The 27,960-nt window shown below is 44.9% G+C and overlaps 1 protein-coding gene across 4 annotated transcripts; it reads left to right on the top strand.

Annotated features, from left to right (window-relative positions):
* Positions 1–241: 241 nt before the first annotated feature.
* LOC125748089 (dihydropyridine-sensitive L-type skeletal muscle calcium channel subunit alpha-1-like) lies at positions 242–27,881 on the top strand. 4 transcript variants are annotated; one of them, XM_049023904.1, is made up of 45 exons: positions 242–633; positions 3,237–3,342; positions 8,905–9,044; positions 9,301–9,443; positions 11,146–11,298; positions 11,499–11,704; positions 11,883–11,986; positions 12,158–12,303; positions 12,665–12,746; positions 12,957–13,117; positions 13,981–14,206; positions 14,514–14,721; positions 14,896–15,016; positions 15,695–15,809; positions 15,901–16,000; positions 16,123–16,192; positions 17,101–17,233; positions 17,849–17,978; positions 18,270–18,329; positions 18,410–18,516; positions 18,605–18,692; positions 19,008–19,115; positions 19,481–19,533; positions 19,670–19,816; positions 20,187–20,388; positions 20,643–20,801; positions 20,899–21,009; positions 21,090–21,173; positions 21,547–21,594; positions 22,105–22,131; positions 22,303–22,428; positions 22,626–22,691; positions 22,796–22,887; positions 22,971–23,130; positions 23,336–23,463; positions 23,712–23,808; positions 24,002–24,104; positions 24,252–24,353; positions 24,448–24,578; positions 24,785–24,910; positions 24,992–25,233; positions 25,613–25,701; positions 25,867–25,991; positions 26,201–26,299; positions 26,608–27,881. In XM_049023904.1, exons 1-45 carry the CDS (start codon positions 446–448, stop codon positions 26,803–26,805), a joined length of 5,610 nt encoding a protein of 1,869 aa, XP_048879861.1. In that variant the 5' UTR covers positions 242–445; the 3' UTR covers positions 26,806–27,881. The 4 variants fall into 4 exon arrangements, 2 of the variants coding, with proteins under 2 accessions (XP_048879861.1, XP_048879862.1); XM_049023905.1 differs by having other exon boundaries at positions 25,906–25,991; XR_007399462.1 differs by lacking the exons at positions 26,201–26,299; positions 26,608–27,881 and having other exon boundaries at positions 24,992–25,063; positions 25,147–25,233; positions 25,906–25,952.
* The last annotated feature ends 79 nt before the right edge of the window (positions 27,882–27,960 follow it).

The following is a 27,960-nucleotide window of genomic DNA, read 5'->3' on the forward strand; positions in this document are numbered from 1 at the left end:
AACAGCATTCTGGACAGAGGGCTGGGAAGCCGGACTGTCCAGATAAAATCCAGACAAGGGGTCACCTCACTCAGTGTATTTATAAGAGCAGCCTATGGCGTTGTATGACCAACGCCCAGCGGTGTCAGCAACCAGTCGTGTGAAGTGGACACCCTTGGAGGGCCCCTGCTATTGTTTCCCCCCTCCCCCCATCTATATCTATCAAAGTCATCTCTAAAATTACCCCAAGCCAGAGCCAACTGCCACTCCTGCTTACCACGTCGATCTGTTTGGTGTGGTGTCATTTGGCAGGCAGAACGACTATAGATCTCTTACCACGAGAGAAGGACGGCAACAGAGGAGGCCCAGGGAGGCGGGCAATCAGGAGCGGTGGTCCGACAAGAGACCGCAAGGACCGCGGAGGAGTTCAGCAAGGGTGTGAAAGTGCTCCCAGAGACTGTCCGACATGGAGGGTGGCGATGGGGAGGCCCTGGCGTCCTACATCATGGACGAGGAGACGCTGAAGAGGAAGCAGCGGGAGAAGCTGAAGAAGCTCCAGGCCACGGGTGGGAATCCCCGCCCTGCACGCTCTCTGTTCTTCCTCACACTGAAGAACCCCTTCCGCAAGGCCTGCATCAGCATCGTGGAGTGGAAGTATCCTTTACACATACACAGTTTTGTGGGGCCGACGCTTTCTGTCATCACTTACATACTTGCCTTAAGCTTAAGCAGAGATGTGTAAAGTACACTTAGAGGTGGGTAGTTCAGCCCAGAGAGTAAAAGTCTAGACCAAGATTTTGCTTCAACCAACCAGTTGAGCATAAAGAGTCAAAGTCAGAATATTCAACTGGTTGACTGAAACAAAATCTCGGTCTGGACTTTCACTCTCTGGGCTGAACTGCCCACCTCTGAGTTTAAGTGTACATTACACATACTGACAGGTGATGAACAAGTATCCTTCAAGGCTGCATGTGTCCCAAAGTGAACAGCAGTATATTCACACCAGTGGCGGTTTTAGACCATTTCAACTGGGGGGCCAGTTGTTCTGTTAGGGGGGGCAGATAAATTTGACCTTAATGTCCTCCAAGCATTACATTTAACAGTTTTGCAAATATGTTACTCACTCTGATTTCTTGTTTAGACTGTCTTGCTTCCACAAGCTTGATTATTGACTTCGTGTCGTTATCTTTCGGTCCGCATACAGAAATGTAAATAATAATAATAGTATTAATAATAATACTTTTATTTCAGACCCAAGTAACATATGTATTTAGGAGGGCCACCGGGGGGGCTTGCATGTTGTCAGGGGGGCACTGCCCCCCCAGAACTGCCCCTGATTTACACATGTCAACATGCTGGGCATCTTGTTTTCAGCACATGGACACAGATTTCTTACCATGTACCAACAAACAATTCATAAGAAAGGAGACAGCGGAAGGCATACAAAATGTCAATATGCAGTGCCTGGTGAGGACAGGGGATTTTTCCATAATTTTATCTTGTGTTTTTGAATATATGCTAACAATTTAAAAACAGATTCAAAGAAGTTATAAATGTAACAGAAATGATGTTTTACGTCATGCATAGACACAATGGGACAAGAGAGGGAATTTGCAAGGGCAGCCATTTTGAATGGTTTTGATGCAAAAACCGTGGATGGTTCAGCTGCTCTTCCCAGGAGAACAAAGTCAGCATTTCTACTGGACTTTATGTTGCTTTAATTATATATTTCTGTCTTAAAGATTCTCTGATTTAAGTCTGCATGCTCGCTTGATCTAAAATTGTGTTGTTTAGCAATGTTAGCTGGGCTGAAATTCTTTCCATTTTTTGTTTTTAGATACTGGTCTGAACAAAGCCGATGTTAAATAATAACACTTCAGACGCTTCTTGTCATTTCATTTATAAGAGGAAGAAACTACTTCATAAATGATGCATGATTAATCTTTGACGTGATGTAGATGGCAATTCTTTAAGTGACATTGTGGTATAGTTATGAAGGCATATTAAGCATACATTCAAATAATGAAATTAGCATGTTGTCACTAAGCTACATGACAAATGCTTAAGTCTAAAGCTGTGAAATATGCCAAGGAAGCCTTGTTCACATGTTGGCTTGGGCAACACATTGAGTCATAAACTATTGTACCTGTCGACAGAACCTCGGTTCTTTCAGATATTCTGGGCAACCAGCTGTCTATTCATGCCAGAGCCTAAAAACAGAGCCGCTAAGCCAGAGTAATTTCTGAAGAGAGCCACCCGGTGGCAGAAATTGACAATGCGCTCCGACAGTAGCTGCAGGCTGGATTACATGTATGCATGATGAAATGGAATATATAGTAACGGGACGACCAGTTTGTATTATCATAGGTCATGTGTGTCACTGGCCTCAATGCCACATGATCTTCACAGCCACTGCTACTCGTGTCACTGCGGCCAACCTCCCAAGAGGCCGCTTGTGGACAATCCAAATGCAGGATTTATTTGTTACTGCAGAGGCATGTTCAGAAGAACACTTTGTTTAGATGACAAGTGCCTGCAGACATTATCATTGGAAAAGCATTTCTTTAAAGATAAAAATGAGGAACATCGACCTAAATTAAAATTTTTTATGTTTTTTTATAACTCGATTTTGTCTTGCAATCATCAATATCACTAATTCATTAGTCACATCTTTTACAGGTTGAAGTGCAACAGCCGTTGATGTCTGCCACTGAATCAGGTCTAAAGATAGTGATTAGGTCAGGTTGGCTGCTGAAGAGTGTCAATCACAATAAAAACACGCTGGTTTACGAACAGCCACTACGACTCAGATTGAAGGTTCCTTGCCTTGCCTGAGAAGCAGATCGCAGAACCTTGTTTGTTGGGAAGGAAGTTCTGTGTTGTACTCGGTTTTGTTGGAAGGGTAGATGAAAGATACCAACGCTAATGGCTGTTTTCCTTCTTATGTCTTCCTAGAATGCATTCTTAAGTGGATCAGCAGCAGCACAGAGCAAAGGCTTCAAAATGATCCCTTGTCTTGAGACTGTAGAGCCTTTAATTTTAATTCCGTGCACAACGTCCCAGTCGCGGGTGGAATACTATGTGTATTTCCAATTTCATAGACATTTTATGAGCTTTTTTGTACATTGATAGGTCCGTATATCTCCCTGGCTGTTCACACTGTCAGATATGGGTGACACACAAAAGGCTTACAGCCCTACAGTCATAGACACCTTTTTGCTTTGCTTTTCGAGCTTTTCCTCAGTGTCCACATCCAGACCCTTCGAGATCATCATCCTGCTGACCATCTTTGCCAACTGTGTGGCCCTGGCTGTATTCCTGCCCATGCCTGAGGAGGACACTAACAACACCAACAGCAATCTGGTGAGTTTCTTACCAATTCAGCACCGAGCTGGTGAGTTCCCCTTAGCTAACTAATCCAGCCTGATGTGTCTCCTTTCCCTCTCAATCTTCAATAGCAGCACTGACACGGTGAGCTCATGATGAGGGCACGGAAGTTGAAATACTATGAATGGACCCATGTGCAGAGCGAGTACAGACACAGAATAATTTGTTATGAATCACCTAACCCAGCTTTTCCCAACCCGGTGCTTGGAGACCCCCAGTCAGCCCACATTTTTGCTTCAGGAGGGAGCAGAAATGTGGACTGTCTGGTAGGGAGCAAAAGCATGATCCCCAAAGGCCGGGCAAGGAAACACTGACCTAACCAATCTGGCAGCCCCCCACCTGGCTTTGAGCCCCACGTTGTGCCCCAGGTCGATTTCGAAGGCCTAATTCAGATTTACTTATAGACATGACAAACTTCTGTGGCAGCCTTTATCGTGGAACAGGTTCTGATGCTACCACCATAATAGGGAGAACAAAGGGAGTCTCTTGTCTTACTATTGCAATTGGCAGGGCGATTTCCAGGGCCGGGAAGCGGCTTTTAGTGGGGTGTGGAGACAGGGAACCAAACATTACTTGGTGTTTGACCTAAATCATAGACTGACTGTAATTTGCTGTCTACGCTGCTGCCTGTGGACGGCTTAGAATTAAAGGGCTCTATCAGATACAAAATATAGTTTTGAGACATTAGACTTTAATGCTATACAGTCTATGCAGTTATAATTTTAATGTGAAATTTTGTTGTGCTTTACGGATGATTTGAGGTATTTAACAAGAATCCCAGAGCATTTTCAAAAACAACAAAAAAGGGTTAGCAGTTCAACAATTCAATTCATTTTCTTAAAGTTAGCAATTGTTATTCATTTCCCAATATTTTAACTATTTCCCTAATTCAGTGCTATTGTGCTGCGCTTTTGACATGGAACTAGAAACTGCAGCTACAAAAAAAAACTGAATATACGGCATGCATTTGTATAGGCCTCCTGCCCATTGCTTCTGGGATAGGCTCCGGACCCCCCGCGACCCAGTAGGATAAGCGGTTTGGAAAATGGATGGATGGATGGCATTTGTATAGTTTGACAAGAATCAAGTCAAGTAGTATCAATTACCAGTGCAATGGGAAAGCTGGTATACAGAATTCACGGTGTTAACCTCTGTGCCACTGAGGGTGTTTAGGAAGACAAGGCCAGGAGAGTGTGTGTGTATGTCTGTAGCTGTGAGTTAGTGTGTATGTCTGCAACTGCGAGTGTGTGTGTATGTCTGCAGCTGCGAGTGTGTATGTATGTCTGCAGCTGCGAGTGTGTATGTATGTCTGCAGCTGCCAGTGTGTGTGTATGTCTGCAGCTGCGAGTGTGTGTGTATGTCTGCAGCTGCGAGTGTGTGTGTATGTCTGCAGCTGCGAGTTAGTGTGTATGTCTGCAACTGCAAGTGTGTGTGTATGTCTGCAGCTGCCAGTATGTGTGTATGTCTGCAGCTGCGAGTGTGTGTGTATGTCTGCAGCTGCGAGTGTGTGTGTATGTCTGCAGCTGTAAGTGTGTGTGTATGTCTGCAGCTGTGAGTTAGTGTGTATGTCTGCAACTGCAAGTGTGTGTGTATGTCTGCAGCTGCCAGTATGTGTGTATGTATGCAGCTGCGAGTTAGTGTGTATGTCTGCAGCTGCGAGTGTGTGTGTATGTCTGCAGCTGTAAGTGTGTGTGTATGTCTGCAGCTGTGAGTTAGTGTGTATGTTTGCAACTGCGAGTGTGTGTGTATGTCTGCAGCTGCGAGTTACTGTGTATGTCTGCAGCTGCGAGTGTGTGTGTATGTCTGCAGCTGCCAGTGTGTGTGTATGTCTGCAGCTGCAAGTTAGTGTGTATGTCTGCAGCTGCGAGTGTGTGTGTATGTCTGCAAATGCCAGTGTGTGTGTATGTATGCAACTGCGAGTTAGTGTGTATGTCTGCAGCTGCCAGTGTGTGTGTATGTCTGCAGCTGCCAGTGTGTGTGTATGTCTGCAGCTGCAAGTTAGTATGTATGTCTGCAGCTGCGAGTTTGTGTGTATGTCTGCAAATGCCAGTGTGTGTGTATGTCTGCAGCTGCGAGTTAGTGTGTATGTCTGCAGCTGCGAGTGTGTGTGTATGTCTGCAGCTGCCAGTGTGTGTGTATGTCTGCAGCTGCGAGTGTGTGTATGTCTGCAGCTGCCAGTGTGTGTGTATGTCTGCAGCTGTAAGTGTGTGTGTATGTTTGCAGCTGCAAGTGTGTGTGTATGTCTGCAACTGCGAGTGTGTGTGTATGTCTGCAGCTGTAAGTGTGTGTGTATGTCTGCAACTGCGAGTGTGTGTGTATGTCTACAGCTGCCAGTGTGTGTGTATGTCTGCAGCTGCCAGTGTGTGTGTATGTCTGCAGCTGCGAGTGTGTATGTATGTCTGCAGCTGCGAGTGTGTGTGTATGTCTGCAGCTGCCAGTGTGTGTGTATGTCTGCAGCTGCCAGTGTGTGTGTATGTCTGCAGCTGTGAGTTAGTGTGTGCGGGCGTGACTTTGTCTGGGATTTTGTGTATGTGTTACCGGGACTTGGCTAGAGGTTTTGGGCCCCATGAAAGCAGGTCATATTCACCCCCAAGCCAGATCAATCCAATTATATTCCAGAGTTTTGAGGGACCCTGTCACTTTGGGGCTCTTGGAATTGTCCTCACTTTTCCCCAGTGTAATAAAAACCTGTAACTTTTAACCTTGTGGGGTTAAAAAAAAAACATTATTTTGCTCCCCAAAAGGATAAACTCCATAAATTTATTTTGGTTTTTCAAAAAACAGACAGACAGACAGACAGACAGACAGACAGACAGATAGATAGATAGATAGATAGATAGATAGATAGATAGATAGATAGATAGATAGATAGATAGATAGATAGAAGTTGTCATAGCGGCCAGGGATCTTTAATTTAAAAAATAACATAACATGACAATACAACATGATAACAGAATGAAATAATACAACATAAAATAAATCTGAGTCATGGGACGCTGCAAATAGACAAAGTGCCAAAATGCAGTTAGGATTTACATGTATCTGAGTTGCAAGGTAGAGCCAATAGACATAACCAGTCCGATTTGGTCACCACCGGTCTGTCATGGGCCGTTGAGTTATAGAGTCTAATGGCACTGGGCAGGAATGATTTCCTGTATCGTCCCTTCAATTCAGTCTGCTGGATTCCTTTTAGTATAACTTTAGTTCTAGTTTAGTTATTTAGTTTCATTATTAATTTTAGTTTTCAGTGCCATGCTTTGATACCACACTGAATGTGACAATGCTTTCACCCTGCACATGAAATAGCCTAGGAGTAAGAGTGAAGCATTTTGTTTTCCTGCCCTAACGTTCCCTTCCAAAGCCCTCACCTCTTTCCTGTAACACCCACATGTTTTGGTAGCTGTGAAGGACCTGGATTATTGATGATCCCAGTCCCTGATGCACACACTTTATGGGATTTGGCACTTTTGGAGAAAGTAAAGTAGTGGTTAGTACGCGAGGAAGTATTCCTAGAGTAAAGCAATCAGTCAATTATTGTACGAAGCATTGAGAGAATGATGAAAAAGTGTTTAATACATCCATCCATCCATCCATCCATCTTCCAAACCGCTTATCCCACTGGGTCGCGGGGGGTCCGGAGCCTATCCCGGAAGCAATGGGCACGAGGAAGGGAACAACCCAGGATGGGGGGCCAGCCCATCGCAGGGCACACGCACACACCAGTCACTCACACATGCACACCTATGGGCAATTTAGTCCAATTAGCCTCAGCATGTTTTTGGACTGTGGGGGGAAACCGGAGTACCTGGAGGAAACCCCACGACGACATGGGGAGAACATGCGAACTCCGCACACATGTGACCCAGGCGGAGACTTCAACCCGAGTCCCAGAGGCGTGAGGCAACAATGCTAACCACTGCACCACCATGCCGCCCCCCATTTCAGTCATACATTCAAATAATTAAATTAGCATGTAATCAATAAGTTACATGACAAATGCTTAAGTCTAAAGCTGTGAAATATGCAAGTAAGTCTTGTTTCCACGTTGGCTTGGGCAACACATTGAGTGTTAAAGCATTGAACCTGTCGACAGAACTTTGGTTCTTTCAGGTATTCTAGGCAAGCAGCTCCCTATTCACACCATGCTGTCTCTTCATGATTAATGTTAATAACATTTAATTCAACACTAAATGTGTGAAATAGGGCTGAACGATTTACCGTTTTCAAATCGAAATCGCAATTTGCAAATCGCAAAGACTGGGATTTAGGGCATGCATCATACAACACGTCTGACTAGGGTGTCAGGGAGGACACTATGAGCTGTGACAGGGTTTGTAAACTTGCAGAAGGACAGTATATATGAGAACCTCGACCAGACGAGGAATGCACCAAGATGGCCGCCGATGTCTGTGTGTCTGTTGGAGCATATGTGTACGCGTGCATGCCCATGTGTGGGGAATGCCATTGGGTTGATCACACAGCCCAGCTGCTGCTCGGGCCCTTGACCCCGGTGACAGGTGCCAGTGCCTGGCAGTGCTGGCATGAGTCTCACCCTTATATATAGCCATCACTGTAGCTGCACTGATCTCATTAAACCCAGTGTGCTAATACTTTATGGGGCTGGGAAGCGGCACATAAGCTGAACGGGTTACACGTTCAGGGTCAGGGGCTGCTTACACTGGAACAGGGGCAGCCAGACCTCAGCGAAAATGATGGTCTTGTTTACTGCATTTACATAACTTGACCTTCTTGTCCATTTAGAATACAGCACTGAACACTTAGATAGCATGTAGCATCTGTAACTGGCAGCAGTATGAATCATGCAATTAGCATGTAGCAGTCGGTCTGTTTTATTTTATTCCAGGGCTATCAGCTCTCACACTTCTGGAGTAACACTCACGCTTTCAGACTCTCACGCTTACGCAAGAAATCTTACGGCAAATCTATATTATTCCCTTTTTAAACCGAAAATTAGCTCCATTTAAAGAATTGGGGTAGTTTGCAAACTGTACAGAATATTTTTATGATAATAAAACTGCCACATACATGTATATGCGTGTGCAGACTGGTCTCGAATTGAAACTCTCACGCCAGCCAGCTGAGCAAAGTTCACAACCCTGTTATTTTTTACGTAGTTTATTCTCCTGTAGTTCTTAGCCATTTTTGGGACCGGCTTGCTTTTGCCCCTTAATCAGTATATTACCCATGAGGTTTAAAATAAGAAGCACATTGTAAAGAAATTAAACCAGATGTTATAGTTGCAATTCTTTGTATGTTTTTTCACAGTCACATAGCCAGTGCAGGGTTATGGTGAGCCTGTTCTTGGAAGCACAGGACACCAGGCAGGGGACACCATGTCCCAGTCTATTACAGCGCACATTCAGACTTACTATGGGCAATTTAGGGACACCAATTCACCTGCCTTCAATTATACTAAAGTGAACAAAAACTGGGATTAGAAATGATTAGAAAGAGAATGATGAGACAGTTGAAAGTTGGTTTTATTATTCTGCATTAACCCCTACTCTGTGTCTTCAGGAGAGCCTGGAGTACATTTTCTTAGTCATCTTCACCCTGGAGTGTTTTCTGAAGATCGTCGCCTACGGCTTGCTGTTCCATGCTGACGCGTATCTGCGCAACTGCTGGAATATATTGGATTTCGTCATAGTGTTCATGGGGTGAGCTCGCCAGCAGGGGGCGACGTAACCTGGTTTGGAGAGTGTGTGAGGGTTGCCATAAGCCGTCTCTGAACACCTCACCCCTCTCCATCACTGTGTTGATAGATTGATGGGTGGATTGATTGTTTGCCGTTGTGCTGGTGCGTCATTTGATTGATCGAATGTTTCATGCAGCAACTCCTTCACATTTACCATTGTATATTGATTGATTCATTGGCTTTTTTGATTGATTAACCTGCTGATGCACTGTCTGCAGGCTCTTCACTATTGTCCTGGACACCATCAACCACATCAGTGGTGTGGAGGCCCCGGTAGGAGAGAAGGGCGGTGGCTTCGATATGAAGGCTTTGAGGGCATTTCGTGTACTGAGGCCCCTCCGGCTTGTCTCAGGCGTCCCCAGTAAGACCCCCCCCCCTCCCCCACCCAACACCATATGAGGCAGGAGATCAGCTCCTGTAAAATCGCACACCAGTAAGAAGATTCTCACACCTCATCATTTCCCACATCCCTCCGTCAGGTTCTTTGTTACAGTAAAACAAAACTGAAACTCTAGAAAGATCTTCTCTAGCCTCTCCCAGTTAGCCCATCTAATTTTTGGGAACTAGGACACATTTTTGTGCTCACAGCATGTCTTGGGATGCTTGCTTAATTCAGCAAAAATAGTTTGGATGATATATATTTTAGGTGTTTAATCAATGCAGTATGGTTATTGGATGACAGTCGCTACTTGTTAAGGTGGGTAATAATGCTGCATTATGTAATAACTTGATAGAATGTAACAAACTGAATGATGATGATAATAATAGGGAAATGTTGCAAAATAAAATTACAATGTAGTCTATAAATTTGTAACATTTGATCACGTTATTACATAATGTGGTGTTATTACATAATGTGTTGTTACACGGTGTGTGACAATGCAGTATGTAATAACATCTCATTATGTGATGAAAACTTGTTACATTTTATTACAAGTTATTACATAATGCTGCATTATTACATGATGTGCTGTGATAATGTTAATCTAGAAGACCTAGTCCAGTGTGTGTGGAGTCAGCATGTATCCCCCTTGTTGTGTTGTTTTCTTGCAAGTGCAAGACTAATTGGCATCTCTAACTTGCCAGTAGTGTGTTTGCTTTGTGATGGACCAGCACTCCAGACCAGGGTTTACTGCCTACACATGCGGATGGGCTTAATTGGGCTTTAATTCTTTTCAACTGGACTTAATTATTTTTAAATGCCACATATGTAGTATTAGGCTTGATCAAGCGATGCCCAATCTTATATTCAAAGGGCTGGTGTGTATGAAGGTTCTTGGGATAAACTTTAGGTCAGCTATTCAATCCCAGGTGTGAGGACTCTTCAGCCAATCAGTCTTCTAATTAGTGATCTAATTAGGGAGTTACAGTGAATACCTGGGCTCGATAGTGACTGCTGAATACCACCAATCCTAAAAATACTAGAAAGTATCCAGTTATTTGTCTTCTGCAGTGCAGAGTCATGGGGAAGCCTGGGGCCAATACCAGGCAGCATTGGGCCCCAGGCTGGTGGCTCCAGTGCAGGGATGGATTATGGGTTGTGTGGGCCCCTGGGCAAAACGTTTGCGAGGCCCCCCCCCCCCCACCACCACCAGCACCACAATTCAAGGGCCCTTGGCAGCCAAACGCCCTCCCTATAGGGTCAGGGGCCCTTGTAGGCAGAGGATCAAAGAATGTAGGCCCTCTAAAATAGACAAATGAAAATACATTGTTGATAAGCGTTGCAAATTGTTTTGGGCTAGGGGCCCCACGGGCCCCCTGCACCCCAAGGGCCCCTGGGCAGCGGCCCCGCTGGCCCGGTCCGTAATCCGTCGCTGCTCCAGTGTCAGAGGCCAGGCAGTGTGCTACCTGCAACTTTATCTAATTAGTTTTAAGTCCCCCTGCAGGAATATTGATTCCACAAATTCCAAAGTGGAAATCATGATTTTTCGGTGATCAGCTTTAACTCTTCAGAAGCGGTGCTGGTTGTCAGACCTTATAGTTGATCGTCGTTCTCTTTTTGCTGTGGCACAATTCCTGAACTGCTGGAACAATGAAAAAATGAAGTTGCTGTCCCTCTTCAGGCCTGCAGGTGGTGATGAACTCCATCCTCAAGTCCATGCTGCCTCTCATCCACATTGCCCTGCTGGTGTTTTTTATGGTCACCATCTATGCCATCGTTGGTCTGGAGCTCTTCAAGTGCAAGATGCACAAGACCTGCTACTACACTGGCACAGGTTGGCAGGTTGGCAGGCTGGCAGGGGTTAATGGGACAAGTAAATGGTGCTAGATGGGCCAGGCCTATGGGGGGGAGTGGGGGGCAAAAAAATTAGCTTATAATTTTCAATAACTGTCTCAGGAGTCACCCGCAGTTGGCATCGAGAAGAATTGTGTTAGTCGGCATTTAATTTCCCTCTTCTGTCTGGTTTGCTGCCAGACATTATTGCCACGGTGGACAATGAACTGGCATCACCCTGTGCCCAGGCTGGCAACGGTCGGCGCTGCACCATCAATGGCTCGGAGTGCCGGACAGGCTGGCCAGGGCCTAACGATGGCATCACACACTTCGACAACCTGGGGTTTGCCATGCTTACAGTGTACCAGTGCATCACCATGGAGGGCTGGACTGAGGTTCTCTACTGGGTAAACTCAACCTCATGCCAACTGCACAGTGCTGGAGCTGCACATTCACAGTGCTGCTGGCCGTCTCACTGCACAGGGAAAGCCGATCCTGTGATAGATGCCTTTTATCACCTGACTCAGGACCACCTGTCCTGGTTCCCATTCAACTGACCCTTTCTCTTCCTCTGGTGTCCTACAGGTGAATGATGCCATAGGTAATGAATGGCCCTGGATCTACTTCGTCACCCTTATCCTGCTGGGCTCCTTCTTTATACTCAACCTGGTTCTGGGCGTTCTCAGTGGGTCAGGACGCCTATGTCAGTTATCATTTGCATGCAGGAATATGTGAATCGTCATGTGATTTCTTCAGTTACTCATTAAGTATCCATTAATTGCTTTTGGTTAGTTATAGACCTAAATGGAATAAGATGCTCATTTTCAGAAAATCCCCCCCCCCCCCCCATCTTCCCTCAGGGAGTTCACAAAGGAGCGGGAGAAGGCTAAGTCTAGGGGAGAATTCCAGAAGCTGCGAGAAAAACAGCAGCTGGACGAGGACCTGAAGGGCTACATGGACTGGATCACCCAGGCTGAAGTCATAGATAATGACCAGGAGGGACACGGTAAGTAAACATTCTCCATGACAGTGACAGAGCCAGTAAGGAGCAAAATGTGTATGAAACTAAATAAATTATGATAGAGTCACGGACTTTCATCAAGAAGGACAACTTGCCCCTTGATTCTGCTCATCTGTCATATCTGCCCTAACGGTGTATTAAACTTCTGAACCTCTGGCACTAAGACTAAACCTAAGGGTAACCAAACACTAATCCCCCTTCAGGCTTGACTCAGGATGTTCTCATGCTAATCTTCCTGAAGGCCCTCAGCACTGCTTAGTTTAATCCATGATTCAGACTGGACTCCAGGCCTTATTCGGCAATGTAACTCAGGCTTGACTTACAGTAAGTTAATCCCTCTGTCCAGGACTACTGCCTCTGGATGAAGGTGGTTCAGATACTGAGAGCTTGTATGACATGGAGGGTCTGAACCGTCTACGCTTCTACTTGTGAGTACAGGGAAGAGACTGACTCTTTACAGGAGATAACTGTGAAAATCCAGTAGCATAATCAACATGAACTCTTAGCTATATCTAACATACCATGAGACCAAACATTACTGAATGTATTTGAAATGCTTATGAAGGTTACAGGTTAGATATGATCGACTCTAAGGAGGTTCAAGGAACGAACCCAACCGCCTGTCGCTCTCTTCTCAGCCGCCATTGGCGCCGCTGGAACCGTTTCTTCCGGAGGAAGTGTCGTGTCTGGGTGAAGTCTCGGCTGCTTTACTGGGTGGTGATCCTGCTGGTATTCCTCAATACTCTGGCTATTGCCACCGAGCACCACCAACAGCCCGAGGGGCTCACCAGCCTGCAAGGTCCATCCCACCAAGGGCACAAGGCTGCTTCTTTACAAAGATGTTTTTGTTTGAAGGCCTTTGTCAGGTTGAGGAAAATGCATCACGCATTGGTCAAAGTATCTCTACCTATCTTGTTCAAAACTGAGAAGGTTTTACATGTACGGAACTAAAACTCAAAAGCTTATCCTGCTGGACTCCTACTAGTAGGAGCTACTAAAACATTAGAAGTCTGGGCTTTCAGCTGGTATCATCTAGATTGTTCAGCTGCTTTTTAGATACTTTTTATCAAGTCCTTTAAGCTTCGGTTGATGAAGAGAACAGTACGTGTGCTCCAATGCAGTTTGGCCTTCACACTTTGACACTTTTGCTGCATGTGTCTGAATTCAGGGGCTGCACCCTTCCAAGGCTGCATTCGAAGACTGACTGTGTCAAAAGCTGTCCCATTTCGAAGAATCCTTCAAATGTGGTTTAGAAATACTTTTGCTGAGTCATGAAGCATCCATCCAATGGGTCCATCTCCGGGCAAAATATCCCAGGATTCATTGCACAGAGGTAAAGTGGGTGTGTCTCAGCTAGATGATAAAAGCGGCACTTCGTGACTTAAGGGTAAGGGTAGGAGCAGGTGGTGATGGCCAGACTGTCTCATTCAACTTTTCATTCAACCTTCAAAGAATGCAGGCTACAAAGGTCTTGGACCGCATCCTTTGAAGGATACAGCCCCTGAATTCAGACACCGCCTTTGACACTGCCCAGATACAAGGTTAAATGTTCAAACTTCCACACTAGTATATAGTGGTGAAGCCAGGTAAGCAGGATCCTAAAACACAACCCCATTCCTGAAGCTCAAAAAACTTTCTCCTACTTCCTTTCTCTGGCTGTAGACAATGCCAACAAGGTGCTGCTGTTGCTGTTTGCACTGGAGATGTTCCTGAAGATGTATGCCTTGGGGCTGCCCTCGTACTTTATATCTCTGTTCAATCGCTTTGATTGCTTTGTGGTTACTGTGGGCATCCTGGAGCTGGTGCTGGTGCGGATGGATGTGGTGTCAGCGCTTGGCATCTCTGTGCTGCGCTGCATTCGCCTCCTACGGTTACTCAAGGTCACAAAGTAAGTCATGTCATGAGATAACCCGTGTCACAGGGATTATGGGAAATGGAGGATGTTGGATTGGAACCATCACAGGAAATAGATATCATTGGAGTTAATCATCATCGACAGAAGAGCATTGTTTATTGTCTAGATAGTTACTGTTAAATTATTGAAATACACGTTACAACTTCAGTTAATTCAGGACTTTTATTGGAATCATCTGGTCCTCAAATACCAAGCCTCAGAATCCTGGAGGCCCCCATGCTCAACTAAAAGTTGCTCAAAATTGCTCATGGCTAACAGTTCACCCACCCTTCTTCTTCAGGTACTGGACAGGCCTCAGCAACCTGGTGGCCTCCCTGCTGAACTCCGTACGCTCCATCGCCTCCCTGCTCTTGCTGCTTTTCCTCTTCATTGTCATCTTCTCCTTGCTGGGCATGCAGGTATTTGGGGGCAAGTTTAACTTCCCCGACCAGGAGGTGCAACGTAGTACCTTTGACAGCTTCCCCCAAGCTCTCATCAGTGTTTTCCAGGTGGGCCACTCTTCTTCAAAGGCTAAATCAGGCAACCAGTTCATGTCAATGGGATTTTTCAAGCTTCACTTTGCTTGTTTTGCACTCCTTCCCCTTACAAATGAAGCCAAACCATGCAGAACATAGACACTGATCTTTCAAAAAGTGCTTGTATCTGTTTTTTCTTGGTCTAAGATCCTCACAGGTGAGGACTGGGACACAGTGATGTACAATGGCATCATGGCTTATGGAGGACCAGTCTTTCCTGGAATACTGGTCAGCATCTACTTCATCATCCTCTTCATCTGCGGCAATTGTATCTTTTATCCATGGGCTCACTGTTGCATCCCGGTCTGGTGTCAGACGCAACAAAAAACTCGAGTGAGACTACTATGTTGTTTATGCCTGTGAATTTATTAGCAGACCGAAGCAATTTAGGAGCCAATCACAGCAAAATAGCAACCAAAACACCTCTATAACTAGAACAAAGATACTCCTGTATCTAACCCAAACAAGAACAAAAGAAATGTACACAAAACGTACCCATCTTCCTAACCAGCTTCAAAACAGTGAGGAACTGTAATCAAAGCAAAACGGTGTCACACCTATTCACAGTGAACACAATATTTACAGATATTTCGGGGCTATTTACAAAACAGAAATCCAAAGTAACCAAATTCAAGAAAGGCTAAACAAACTCAATGGTCAAACAGCAATAGGGTTCAAGCACAATGAATATCAGCAACACAACAAGTACAAAACAAATTCCAAAGTGATGGCCTGCCACTCTTGTCTGGATAGGCCTTATGACAGAAGTGATGAAAGGAAGGGAGAAGAAAACAGCCAACCAAACAGAGAGGTATGAAATGTAATAGTGGGTGGAGCCAGGAACAAAACGACACATTCCAAAGAAACAACCGCCCGATATGCAGAGTAAACTATTAGTGATTAGTTTTAAATCTTCTTGAGTCCTTCCTTGATTGTTGATGCCTAGACATATTGCTGAATGTGTTCCTGGCCATTGCTGTGGACAACCTGGCTGAGGCAGAGAGCCTGACATTGGCACAGAAAGAGAAAACGGAGGAGAAGATGCGCAAGAAGTTGCTGAGGTGGGGGTCCTGGTTTGGACGTTCAGGTACAAGTACCACAGAAGTTAAGGAACCAGAGTTCTTCTCTCATTGTATCTTTCCTGCAATTTAGCGCTAGCAACCCTGACAAGGCAGAGGAAGAGAAAGCTCTGATGGCTAAGAAACTGGCAGAGCAGAGAGCCAAGATAGACGGTATCCCCACCACAGCCAAGGTCAGGCTTCCCAAGCACTATGAACGAGGCATTTGCATCATTTAACAGAATTTCAGTTACTGTTTTCCAGGCTATTTTGATTTTGACCTCTGATCTTCACTGCATATTTTTATTTTATTCAGCTAAAAGTGGATGAGTTTGAGTCAGATGTCAACGAAATCAAGGACCCATTCCCGCCAGCAGATTTCCCCGGTAAAGTTACTGCTTTCAACCTTGGGTAAAACATTCCACATGCAATTTTGACAGTAAATGACCAGCACACAGTGGCAGTGTGTCAATAATTTTAGGTATTCACATGCCTACCCAATATTTAGTAAAAATGTAACAGGTGAACTAATTATTCAGTCAACCAATGACATGCCTATATTGACTGTGAATAAAACGTCATTAAACTTGCAGTCAGGGTAATCTTCCTTTGTCAGATTGCTTCTCTTAATCCCATCCCTCATCACTCCAGTCTTCTACCAATAACTCAACACATCATCAACGAGTTGTCACGTCGTAACGTTCATTACTTAGCAGCAATAAACAAGGATAGGTATCTTTAGCTGTTTACAATTGCTAGCCAAGTAACTGTACTATTATAAGTATAAGAAGGCAACTGAATTGTTTTTGTGTTGTTGTCCCACAGATGTATGCTGCATTAGTCTAAAACTGTAAAAATATATCATGCACACATCTGCATGGCTAACTGTGTAACCAATGTTCCAGAACAGATGGACTATGAAGCTGCGTTACAAACTTATGTTAATGTGACTTAGCTAACGTTAGCCAGCAGGGTAGATGGCAGACCAAGTTTGTAGTTTTGCCTGTACAAATGACACCGTCCTTCAGTGTTTGCTGGCTAGCCACAAACACCAGCATACAGCCTTTTCTATGTCCACATCAAACAAACAATTATCTGGCTGACATTAACAAGCTAGTCATCTAGCTAAATGTATCACTTCCAGTAACAGTTACCATTTGCTGGGTATGTTTCAATGTATAACAGTTACATACATTTTCCAGAACACTAATATCTGCATATGTGTGGTGTTATGTCACCTGTGTCGTTTTGAAATGGTCCCGAACACAACCCACCCCCAACTCCTGTTTATCAGGGGATGATGAGGAGGAAGATCCAGAGATCCCAGTGAGCCCCAGACCCCGGCCCATGGCGGATCTGCAGCTGAAAGAGAAGGCTGTGCCCATGCCAGAGGCCAGCTCCTTCTTCATCTTTGGCCCTCAGAACAAGTGGGTTCCTGGCCAGGTTCTTTGTCAGAGTTCTTTGTCAGACTAAATAGGTTCCTGAGCAGAACATTTCGGCTCTTGGTCAGACTAAATGGGTTTTTGCTCCCACAGTATGGCATTTAGGCAAGACCTTCCACACATCATTCTTTGTGTGTTCATTAGTGCTAATACATTATAACCCTTTTTGGTAGACTTCCCACCTAGCCTGCAGAGCCCTGTTTGGTAATTCTTGGATCATTTATCTGCAATGAGGTTCTTCATGCAATATGTAGGTATGGATGCTATTTCTTTTGTGGTAGGATCTGAAGAGTTAAACTTTCCCAATTTGCTTATTGGTTAGACTGGGACCACATTCTGACTTTTGTTCTTTTTCATTGAACATAATTTGGCCATGGAGAGTCAAATCCACTGCAGGAGCTAGTGCAGCCAAGCGTTGATTATTAATGGTATTGTGTAACACAGAGGGACACATAAATCAGGCACAGCAGTTATACCTGTGCTAAGTCATTTGCTAGCTTTTTTGTTTCGACTTAAATTGGGAAGGAGCTGTTGAAGATCAGGCTCTGACTAATGTTAAAGGCAAAAGATGACACAGGTGTTGGTTGTACCTCATTACAGGTTCCGCAAATTGTGCCATCGGATTATCAACGCCACCACCTTCACCAATATCATCCTTCTCTTCATCCTCCTCAGCAGCATCTCTTTGGCGGCTGAAGACCCCATTGACCCAGAATCCTTCAGAAACCAGGCAACACAAATCACTCAGCAAATTATTCTCATTTGGGACACAAAAATACTGGCAAATTGCTCCTATTGGCAGAGAGAAGTTAAACAGTTTATTACCAATATACAGGGTATCAATATATATTTTTTGTAAATTAACAGAGTATTTCTCTAATTTATATTTCAAAATTTTCATGAAGCTGATGAACACCGCATGAATAAAGCATTAAATGTTGCCCTTGTGCCCTGTCCTTGCTGGATGTACAGACAGACGGATTTAAATAGAATGTGACAGTAATCATTGTATTCTGCGCAGGTTCTGGCCTATGCTGACATCGTCTTTACCTCGGTGTTCACCGCTGAGATTGTGCTCAAGGTGCTTCCCCATACGTCCTGGATTCTTTCATAACCCACCACACATGCAACGGCTCTAATTAACCGCTCCACCCCCCACAGATGACCACGTATGGTGCAATCCTTCACAAGGGATCCTTTTGCCGGAACTCCTTCAACATCCTGGACCTGATCGTTGTGGGTGTGTCCCTGCTTTCCATGGGAATGGAGTGAGTGGCCTGTACCATCGCTCGCTGGAACCTGCCTGAGTGGTCTTCCTGCCTTTCATTCTGGGGGACTTTCCGTCTTTGTGTGCAGGTCCAGCGCCATCTCAGTAGTAAAGATCCTGAGGGTGCTGAGGGTCCTGAGGCCCCTGAGAGCCATAAATCGTGCCAAGGGCCTCAAAGTGAGGACACACATGTTATCAGCTTCTTCATCTTCTCTTCCATCTCCACCTGCATCCGCCTGATCACCTCTTTACCTCTTCCACCAATTCCAAATTCTCTACTGCCATCATCTCCATGTTCATCCCCACCATGAACAACACCTTTGCCATGTTTTCCATCCTATGCACCCTCTTCATCATGTCCTCATCGGCACCTTCTTCATGTCCACCATCATCTCAGTCATACCCTTAACCCTCATTGTCTTTCTGCTCATGCTGAGTTCCTAGCATCCCTGCTGAAGTCTCTGTTTGTGCCTTTTCACTTCCATTTTGCAGCACGTAGTCCAATGCGTGTTTGTGGCCATCAAGACCATCGGCAACATTGTCCTGGTGACCATGCTGCTGGACTTTATGTTTGCCTGCATCGGTGTCCAGCTCTTCAAGGTCAGAGAACCTGACACACAAACTCACAAACCTGGTACTTTGTCACTCGCTGGAAGCAACAGTAAAGTGCCATGGCGGTCTGAAGTGTGTTCTCTACCTTGGCACTTTTGAGGAGACACGCTACGTTGCATTAAAACACGCATCAATGAACTGTATACGCTACAAGGTGTCAGGTGTCAGTGAGAGGTTGTTGCGTTTAGGGTTTAAGCAAGACATTTAACCAATTACTGCAGTAAAACATCCACTTGTATAAATTATGTTATATGGATGGTTTCTTCATACATGATTTTCAATTGTAACTATTACATAAGCAATGAAAGAATGATATTATAAAGAGACTAATTGATGTTTCCCTTCCCTCCCAGGGTACATTTTACAGGTGCACAGACCCCTCCAAAATGACAGAAGTGGAGTGCAAGTAATTTGAACTTCATGTTTTTTTACAAGAGTTTTGTCTTACCTCTAAGTGTATACATTTTTTTACCACATTGTAACCCTTTGCCTGCCAAAGTTTGTCACAAGTTTGATTAAATGCTGTTTTCTGTGTTTCATAGGGGAACTTACATCAAGTACCAGGAAAAAGCCCTCCACGAGATGGAGGTGCGGCAGCGAGAGTGGACCAATAGCGACCTGAACTTCGACAACGTGCTGAATGGCATGTTGGCGCTCTTCACCGTGTCTACGTTTGAGGGATGGCCTAAGTGAGTGCTAACCCCATGCGTGTGAACGCTGACCCCACCCCAGGGAGATTTAGGGCCACCTATGAGAAAACAACAAGTCTTCTTCCTCTTTGAGTACTGATCCTTATTTTGAGACTGTTGGTCACATCTCGGAGAGTGTTAGTGCTATCGATGCTCACTCCTCGCGTGAAGAACCATAGTGTCTGATCAAAGTGTAATCGCTAATTAGATTCTATTACATATAAATAAAACATAAATAAGTTTAAAACGTTTTATGATAAAGGAACAACATAAAGTGTCAAATTGAAGGCTGGTTATTTTTGGACAGTGTGCTGTAGAGCTTTGTAAGGTGTCCCTGGGCAATCGCATCAGATGTCCATCCATACTGCAGACTGCTCTACAAGGCCATCGACTCCCAAGCTGAAAACATGGGCCCTATCTACAACAACCGTGTGGAGATATCCATCTTTTTCATTGTCTACCTCATCCTTATCGCCTTCTTCATGATGAATATCTTCGTGGGCTTCGTCATCGTCACCTTTCAGGAGCAGGGTGAGCAGGAGTACAAGAACTGCGAACTGGACAAGAACCAGGTACCATTTTACCTTTCCTCAGTTAGCCCAGGAACCTACTCACCTGTCTTTTTTATCCCGTGTAATTCTTCCACTGTGATTCGGTGGGTCAGTTATCCAGGTATTCAGTCTTCTGTCTTCTCATATCCATGGGGTCCACATTTTATCGGCGTTCTCGCTATTTTGTCACATAGCTTGGACCCCAAGTTCTAAGTGTGGCAGGCCAATTTACCACTTTAATCTGTCCCATTGTTGCTTGTTTCCTTGTTTGGCAGCGCCAATGTGTCCAGTATGCTCTCAAAGCCCACCCCCTACGCTGCTACATCCCCCAGGATACCTACCAGTATTGGGTGTGGTACATCGTGACCTCCTGTTACTTTGAGTACCTGATGTTTCTGCTCATCATGCTGAACACCCTCTGTCTGGGCATGCAGGTAAACCTGGGCCCACAATGAAGTCGACACTGTTTCCCTATAGGTCTCTTGATCTGGGCCCATGTTGATCCTCCATGTCCTTCGTCTTTCCGACCAGCACTGTGACCAGTCTGACCACATCACCCACCTGTCAGACATGCTGAACGTGATCTTCACCGTACTCTTCACTGCGGAGATGATCCTCAAGCTGCTGGCCTTCAAGGCTAAGGTGAATGAGGGAATGTTCTGATGCCTGCACCCTGAACCCATCAATCATGCCCGGATAGTCATGACGATGCTTCTCCGCAGGGATACTTTGGAGATCCCTGGAACGTGTTCGACTTCCTGATTGTCATTGGCAGCGTTGTGGACGTCATTCTCAGTGAGATTGATGTGAGTGTTTCCTCCTGCTGCCTGAGGTTTTCTTTACTCCATCTGTTCACCTATCATTCTTTTTTCCCATTGATTTCTTTCACATGATTTACACTCCATCCACTTTAATTTATCCCAGTGCTTATCCCTTATCAAATAATAAGTTTGCCTAATGATCCATAGCACAGAGCCCAGGCTCAGTGCCAAGTTCCCAGTCCCAGTCCCAGTCCCAGTTTCAGTTTCTCTATTCCTGTTATACTCTGTCTTTCTGGTTCATAGTCTCAGTTCCTGTGCAGATCTCTCCCACTCAGACTCGCCCTGTCACTTCCTGTTCATTTCTCCTTCTCTTCCTGTGTGACTTATGCCGTCTCTCTCTGCCCATCTCCTCAAATAGACTGCTCTTGCATCCAGCGGTGGACTCTACTGTCTCCATGGTTGTGCGGTAAGCAGTGCCTCCGGCTACACCGGCCCTACTCAGACCCATGCCCAGTGGACCTACCACCAGGTCTTACCTTTGCTGCAATCCTTCCTATTATGTCAAGCATTTTGGTACAATATTCCCTGTGAAAAGCATTCCTCTGAACATTAAAGGAAAAAAAAAAATCCCAAAAACCGGGACAGATAACGCAGAAAAAACTCTTAATCCACCCCGTAGCTCTTGAGTTGTACAGAACAGCCAGTGTTCTCACATAGGTCTAACTGCTCCACATCTTCACCTCAATTATGTCGACAGCTATGTCCTACACAGATCCAAGCAAGGCCTTCACCAAGGAATAGAGTATTTTCTTTAAAATGAATAACGAATTTCAGAGAAAGGAAGTCTGTTTCAAGAATGAATGAAATACACAAATCACAGCAACATCTCGAATGAATTTGGTTCATTCAATTTCTTGGTGAATTTGTTCAGGGGTAGCAATCAGGTTGAACCTAATGCATCCTTTCATTGTTCTAGGAGGTGAACCCAATGCAGGCTATTGCAGTGAGTATTTATGGCTATATGTTTTTGTATATGGATGTGATTTAGATGTATCTGCTGGTACTTACTGGTGTACAATTTACCACAATGGCCAGTGTAGCTGTGGATGAGAGCATGGCTGTTTATTTGCTCACTGGTCTCTCACTGAGAGCCCCATGTTTTGCTTTCATGAAGGACTCGGAAAATGCCCGGGTCTCCATCACCTTCTTCCGGCTGTTCCGTGTGATGCGCCTGGTGAAACTGCTGAACCGGTCCGAGGGCATCCGCAACCTGCTGTGGACCTTCATCAAGTCCTTCCAGGTCAGTGCTGATGTCACTTCCTCTCCAGCTAGGCGGGGCAAGTGCTATGTTCATGGGCAGTCACTCTGGCAGCCTGTTTGTTTACTCTAACAGTGCTGTTAGATCCTGTCTTTCAGTCTATATTAGTTGGTTTATTCAGTCCTGCTGAGCCTCACCAAGCGGTTTCTGACCTTCAGACCTTTGGTTCTGTTCTGCAGGCCCTTCCCTATGTAGCTCTGCTCATTGTGATGCTGTTCTTCATCTACGCAGTCATTGGGATGCAGGTGAGGGGTCTCCTCTTCTCTCTTCCCCTCTCTCTCTTTTCCCCTATTCTTCATGAGGCCAGATGGCATGGAAGATAGCATCTGAGTCACTTCATGTCTTGCAGGTTTTTGGTAAGATTGCTCTGGTGGACGGCACACAAATCAACCGCAACAACAACTTCCAGACGTTCCCGCAGGCGGTGCTGTTGCTGTTTCGGTGAGCTGGTCTTTGTGATCTTCCGCGAACGGCTGCAGTGTCTTTTCTAAGCTGAATGCGCTCGGTTGTGTTTACGGCTCTAGGTGTGCCACAGGTGAGGCATGGCAGGAGATTATGCTGGCGTGTATGTATGGGAAGCTGTGTGACCCCAAATCAGATTACCAGCCCGGGGAAGAGTACACGTGCGGGGCCAGCTTTGCCGTGGTCTACTTCATGAGCTTCTACATGCTCTGTGCCTTCCTGGTGAGCGGCCACACACTCACATCACATCACACTATGCCACTGCAAACCACAGCACATCTCTCTGCCTGTAGGCAAATGACCGTGACTAAACAACTGTGACTGAACAGCCATAGATACTGGACACAGGCTTTTCTTGCTCACGTGACTTTTTCCTCAGACTCTTCTATATGTCTCACATTGTCCCATTCTTTTTTTCACCGCTCAGATCATCAACCTATTCGTGGCAGTCATCATGGACAACTTTGACTACCTGACACGCGATTGGTCAATCCTCGGTCCCCATCACTTGGATGAGTTTAAGAAAATCTGGGCGGAGTATGACCCTGAAGCTACGTGCGTACATGTTTGCTTCTCTCAACCGAAACCTTCGATGCCTGGGAACTGTATGTTCACTTAACTCTCTGTAAATGCATTAATAGCACAACCCCACCATCTTGAAAACTTTTCTTGGATTACAGATGACGCCTTGCCTCAACTAACAGTCTGTGCTTTATTTTTAGTTTATTTTTAAGTTTTTCTGAGACTTGGAATATAAATAGGAGTATTTTGAAGAGGTTTCAGTTTGTCTCCCTATCCTGCAGGGGGCGAATCAAGCACCTGGATGTGGTGACTCTGCTGCGCAGGATCCAACCCCCACTGGGCTTCGGAAAGTTCTGCCCTCACCGTGTCGCATGCAAGGTGAGTCCAGCTTACCGTGGCAAACATACCACGCCACACTGGACATTAAGCACCATATTTCACAAAGCATCCATAAATATCGACATGTTATTAACAGCTGAGTAGTTCTAGATTCTAGATTCAGCAGAAACACGTGAGGTGTTTTGAAATGACACGGGCTTGTGTGTCTGCGCCTACATGTCTGGGGCTTTAGCGCCTGGTCTCCATGAACATGCCGATGAATAGCGATGGCACTGTCACCTTCAACGCCACCCTCTTTTCCCTGGTGAGAACGGCCCTCAAGATCAAAACCGAGGGTGGGTGCACCTTTGCTGTGCGTCTTTAAAGTTACATACAGTGCTAGCTAAGCATTACTATTAAGATGATGGCTTTAGTACATGGGCATATACAGATATCCCTCCTTGAAAGAGCAGCTTTTTCTCTTCTCATCCTGCCTGGGACAGGTAACTTTCAGCAGGCCAACGAGGAGTTGCGAGCCATCATCAAGAAGATCTGGAAGCGCACCAGCATGAAGCTGCTGGACCAGGTTATCCCTTCAGTTGGAGGTGAGATGTTCGTAGACATGGTGTTGAGCTGCTTAAATCATTCTTCACTGCACAGGACACCCATCCTGTCTTTCGTTTTGTGCCGTCCTGGCAGACGATGAAGTGACCGTGGGAAAGTTCTACGCCACGTTCCTGATCCAAGACCAATTCCGCAAGTACATAAAGAGACGAGAAGAGTATTATGGGTATCGGCCAGCCAAGAAGAAGAACGCCATGGAGATTCAGGTGTCCTTCCCCCTTGACATAAGATCCTCTCACCACACGCTCCTCACATACTTCATGGATGTTCCTCCAAATCATTTTTCTCCCTCTCACCATCCATGCTGGCAAGCTTTGCTGTACCTCTCAGTCTTTGGCACATATTTTCCTCATTGTCTTTTGTGTGTGACCCCCCCCCCCCCCCCCCCACACACACACCTCTCCCTGGACAGGCAGGTCTTCGCAGTATGGAGGAGGAGGCTCTACCAGAGCTCCAGCGTGCAATCTCGGGGGACCTGATGGCTGGGGAGGAGACCGACCAGGGACTGGATGAAGCTATGGAGGATGCAATCTTCAGGGTGTGTGGAAATGCACGGTATGAACTTTTCTTATTGAAAATACTCATTCAGTTTTTAACAGGCTGTGTTACCCCTTCTCAGCGATCAGGGGGCCTGTTTGGGAACCATGTGGACCCCTTCACCCTGGAGAGGAACACCCCCCTGCCTACGCAGGTCACCAGCCATCGCCCCCTGCAAGTGTCTGACCACCGGCTAGAAGAGGGGGATCTGTCACCTGACTCTGTATTCCTGCACAGCCCCCAGTTCTTTCCCAGGATGCCCAGAAAGGCCAACACCACCACTAACAACAACAACAACAACAACAATATGAACAAACGTACAGTGTGAGTCTGGTGGATCAGCTTTGAGCTCATAAGGATGTGTGTTATTTTGAGTTTTCAATATCAGTATGTCTTTCGTTGTACTGCTCATATGCAAACTTGAAACCATATTGACACATGCAGTCATAGAGAATTCTCTTTTTGAAGTTTGATTTACAATTTACCTTTGATTTAACAATTGATTGCCACTATGTTTTGTCTTCTTGTCTTATATCTTGTCTTCTTATCTTCATATATTGTTCATTGTTTGCCATTGTGTGCTGCTTGATTTTACTGTCTTTGTAAGGCATCCTTGAGTGCCTTGAAATGCTCCTATAAATAGAATGTATTATTATTATGAACTAGGAAAATGGTGGAATTACTGATGCATCTCCTGGGTTAGGGTTCCCTGCGAATGGGAGGCGGGCCCACAGTTCCAGCCAATCAAGGACACCCACGGCCTTTCAAAAGAAAATAAATTACAAGTTTCAAGTCAGTTGAAAACTTTATTTATTGCGTTTTTTTTTTTTGCATGTGTGCCCCTAGAAATGAAAGTTGAATAATTATCAAAATATATTGTCTAGAATGTTCTAATAATAATTTAGGGAAAAACACTGACTGATCCAAATGGCGCGGTGCTGTGTCCTGTTTACACAGATGTTAGGTGTGCAGATAGTGCATGTATGTCCTCTGCAGTGGGTCTCCCAGGGTCTGACCTAGAACAAGAATGCAGCAGAGGAGGAAACCAGCAGGGCATGAGCACAAAGGCCGTGACCTCTGAGGTAACACCTACACATAACCCTAACTATAACAATCTTAACCCCAACCCAGCCCTAACTTAACCATACAGTAAGTAACCAAACAAAACTTTTGGCATTTTTAATTTTTTTTATTGCAAATTGAGTTTCTACTTGTGGGGACTGAAAAAATGTCCCCACAACATTATAATAATATTTATGTTTCCACTGTTTCCTCCTGTTTCTTACTTCAGATCCCACGCCACTGCATTCAGCACAGGTGGGCACACTCAAACTCCCAGCATGCCACGGGGCTGCAATCAGTGTTTGCCATAGACCAGCTTATCCAGAAGGTAAGTGCTAACAAGCTCTGCAGAGCCTTCTGTGTTCTCAGTTCAGAAAGGACATTAGTGGGAGTTTGGATGGTGATCGGCAGTTAACAACAGCAGTTAACGACGCAAAATTACAAAAGGTTGCTCTAGTAACCCTGAGCTGGGGACCTGCGGTTATTAACACTACTGTGTAATTATCTTTAAAATAGCCATGTTTATAATTAGGCAAATTATAAGCCACATTGTATTTTCTAAGATAATAATAATCATCATCATCTCCTCAAGGACTTTGACTTCTGCTTCTCTTGGATTTGTGTCCTGCCCTACAGGTACTGGAAGGTGCTGGTCTAAGCATCCTGGGTCAGGACTCCCAGTTTGTGTCAGTGGTGAAGCAGGAGATGGCAGAGGCCTTGGGCTTAAACCACGATGACATGGAGACCGCAGCCAGAGCGCTTCTCCAGAGCCACAGTGACCACTACTTTGACCTTGCTGAAGCAGACCCAGCCACAGATTGTAGCTTTATGTAGACGCCATCACCATGGCGATGTGACTTTTTACTGTGACATCACACCATAGCGCGATTTTATGGGTCAGCTCTCCCCGGGTGCTACTGTAGATCTAGAGTGTCTGCCTTGGTAGGGAAATGAGACGTGATTAGTCAACCAGATCACTGACGGCGATAACCCGGTTTCAGTATGTTTTTCGTTGTTGCAGTTAAGCACTAGAAAGAGACTGTCATTAACAAAAAAATCAGGAATGACGCCTTCTTATAATCCCTTTTTATTGATCAAAGAAAGTACTGCTGTGAACTTTTCCCCTCAATATAGAATTGTTATTTCCAGCATTAATGGTGATTTCGCATTGCTGGTCACTCCTGTACATTGGGTCCTGATGGGGCCAAATGCTGCTATGGTTTAGACCTCACCAAAAGCAGAGGTCCTGTTTAATCCCGTCTAAAGGTTATTACGTTTTTGTTGTGCACAATGAAGATGCAGATTTCAGACTCAGGACTATTGCAGGAGTGATATCGCGGTTAGGAGAGGAGTCTCATTTGCACTTCCAAGAACTATACAGTTCTGTTGAAAGCTGAGAATCCAGGATTGTGACCTCAGTATAAACTGACTATATCTTAGTCTGTAGTGTATGTTTAAGCTAACCTGTATATTATGTTTCTGATTCTTGTCCTAAGGAGTTAGCATCCTGGGCAGGGCAGTGGGGTGCATGTGTATGTTATGAATTATTTACTATTATTTATTACTTTATTCTGTGTTATTTTTCAAAATGTTGTTACGGCTTTTCGAGTTTCCACTCATCGCTCAGGTGAACCGCGACGTCAAATATGCCTTCCGGTTAAGTTACATTACTGGCTATATTTATTCAGGAATAGCCAAACCGCAGTCACACCCAGGTTACATTTTAACTGCAGTACACACTAGTTTGTAACTAACAATGCTATCATATTTTGAACTTGTTGTGACTTATTTTACATTTGTCAATTTAAAAATGTTTAGATTTTCTTGTATGGTTTAAATGTTATAAATAAAATATACGCTGTATTTGTGAATGGATATTATATGAAATAAATATTACATTTTATACATCACTTCAAGATCACTCGTATTCGCCAAACAAACTAACAGGAATATACGAGGAATTTTTCCTGGTGGTTCTGTCACGCGTGG

This window comes from Brienomyrus brachyistius, chromosome 8 (assembly GCF_023856365.1).
Source record: "Brienomyrus brachyistius isolate T26 chromosome 8, BBRACH_0.4, whole genome shotgun sequence".
NCBI classification, from domain to species: Eukaryota; Metazoa; Chordata; class Actinopteri; order Osteoglossiformes; family Mormyridae; genus Brienomyrus; species Brienomyrus brachyistius.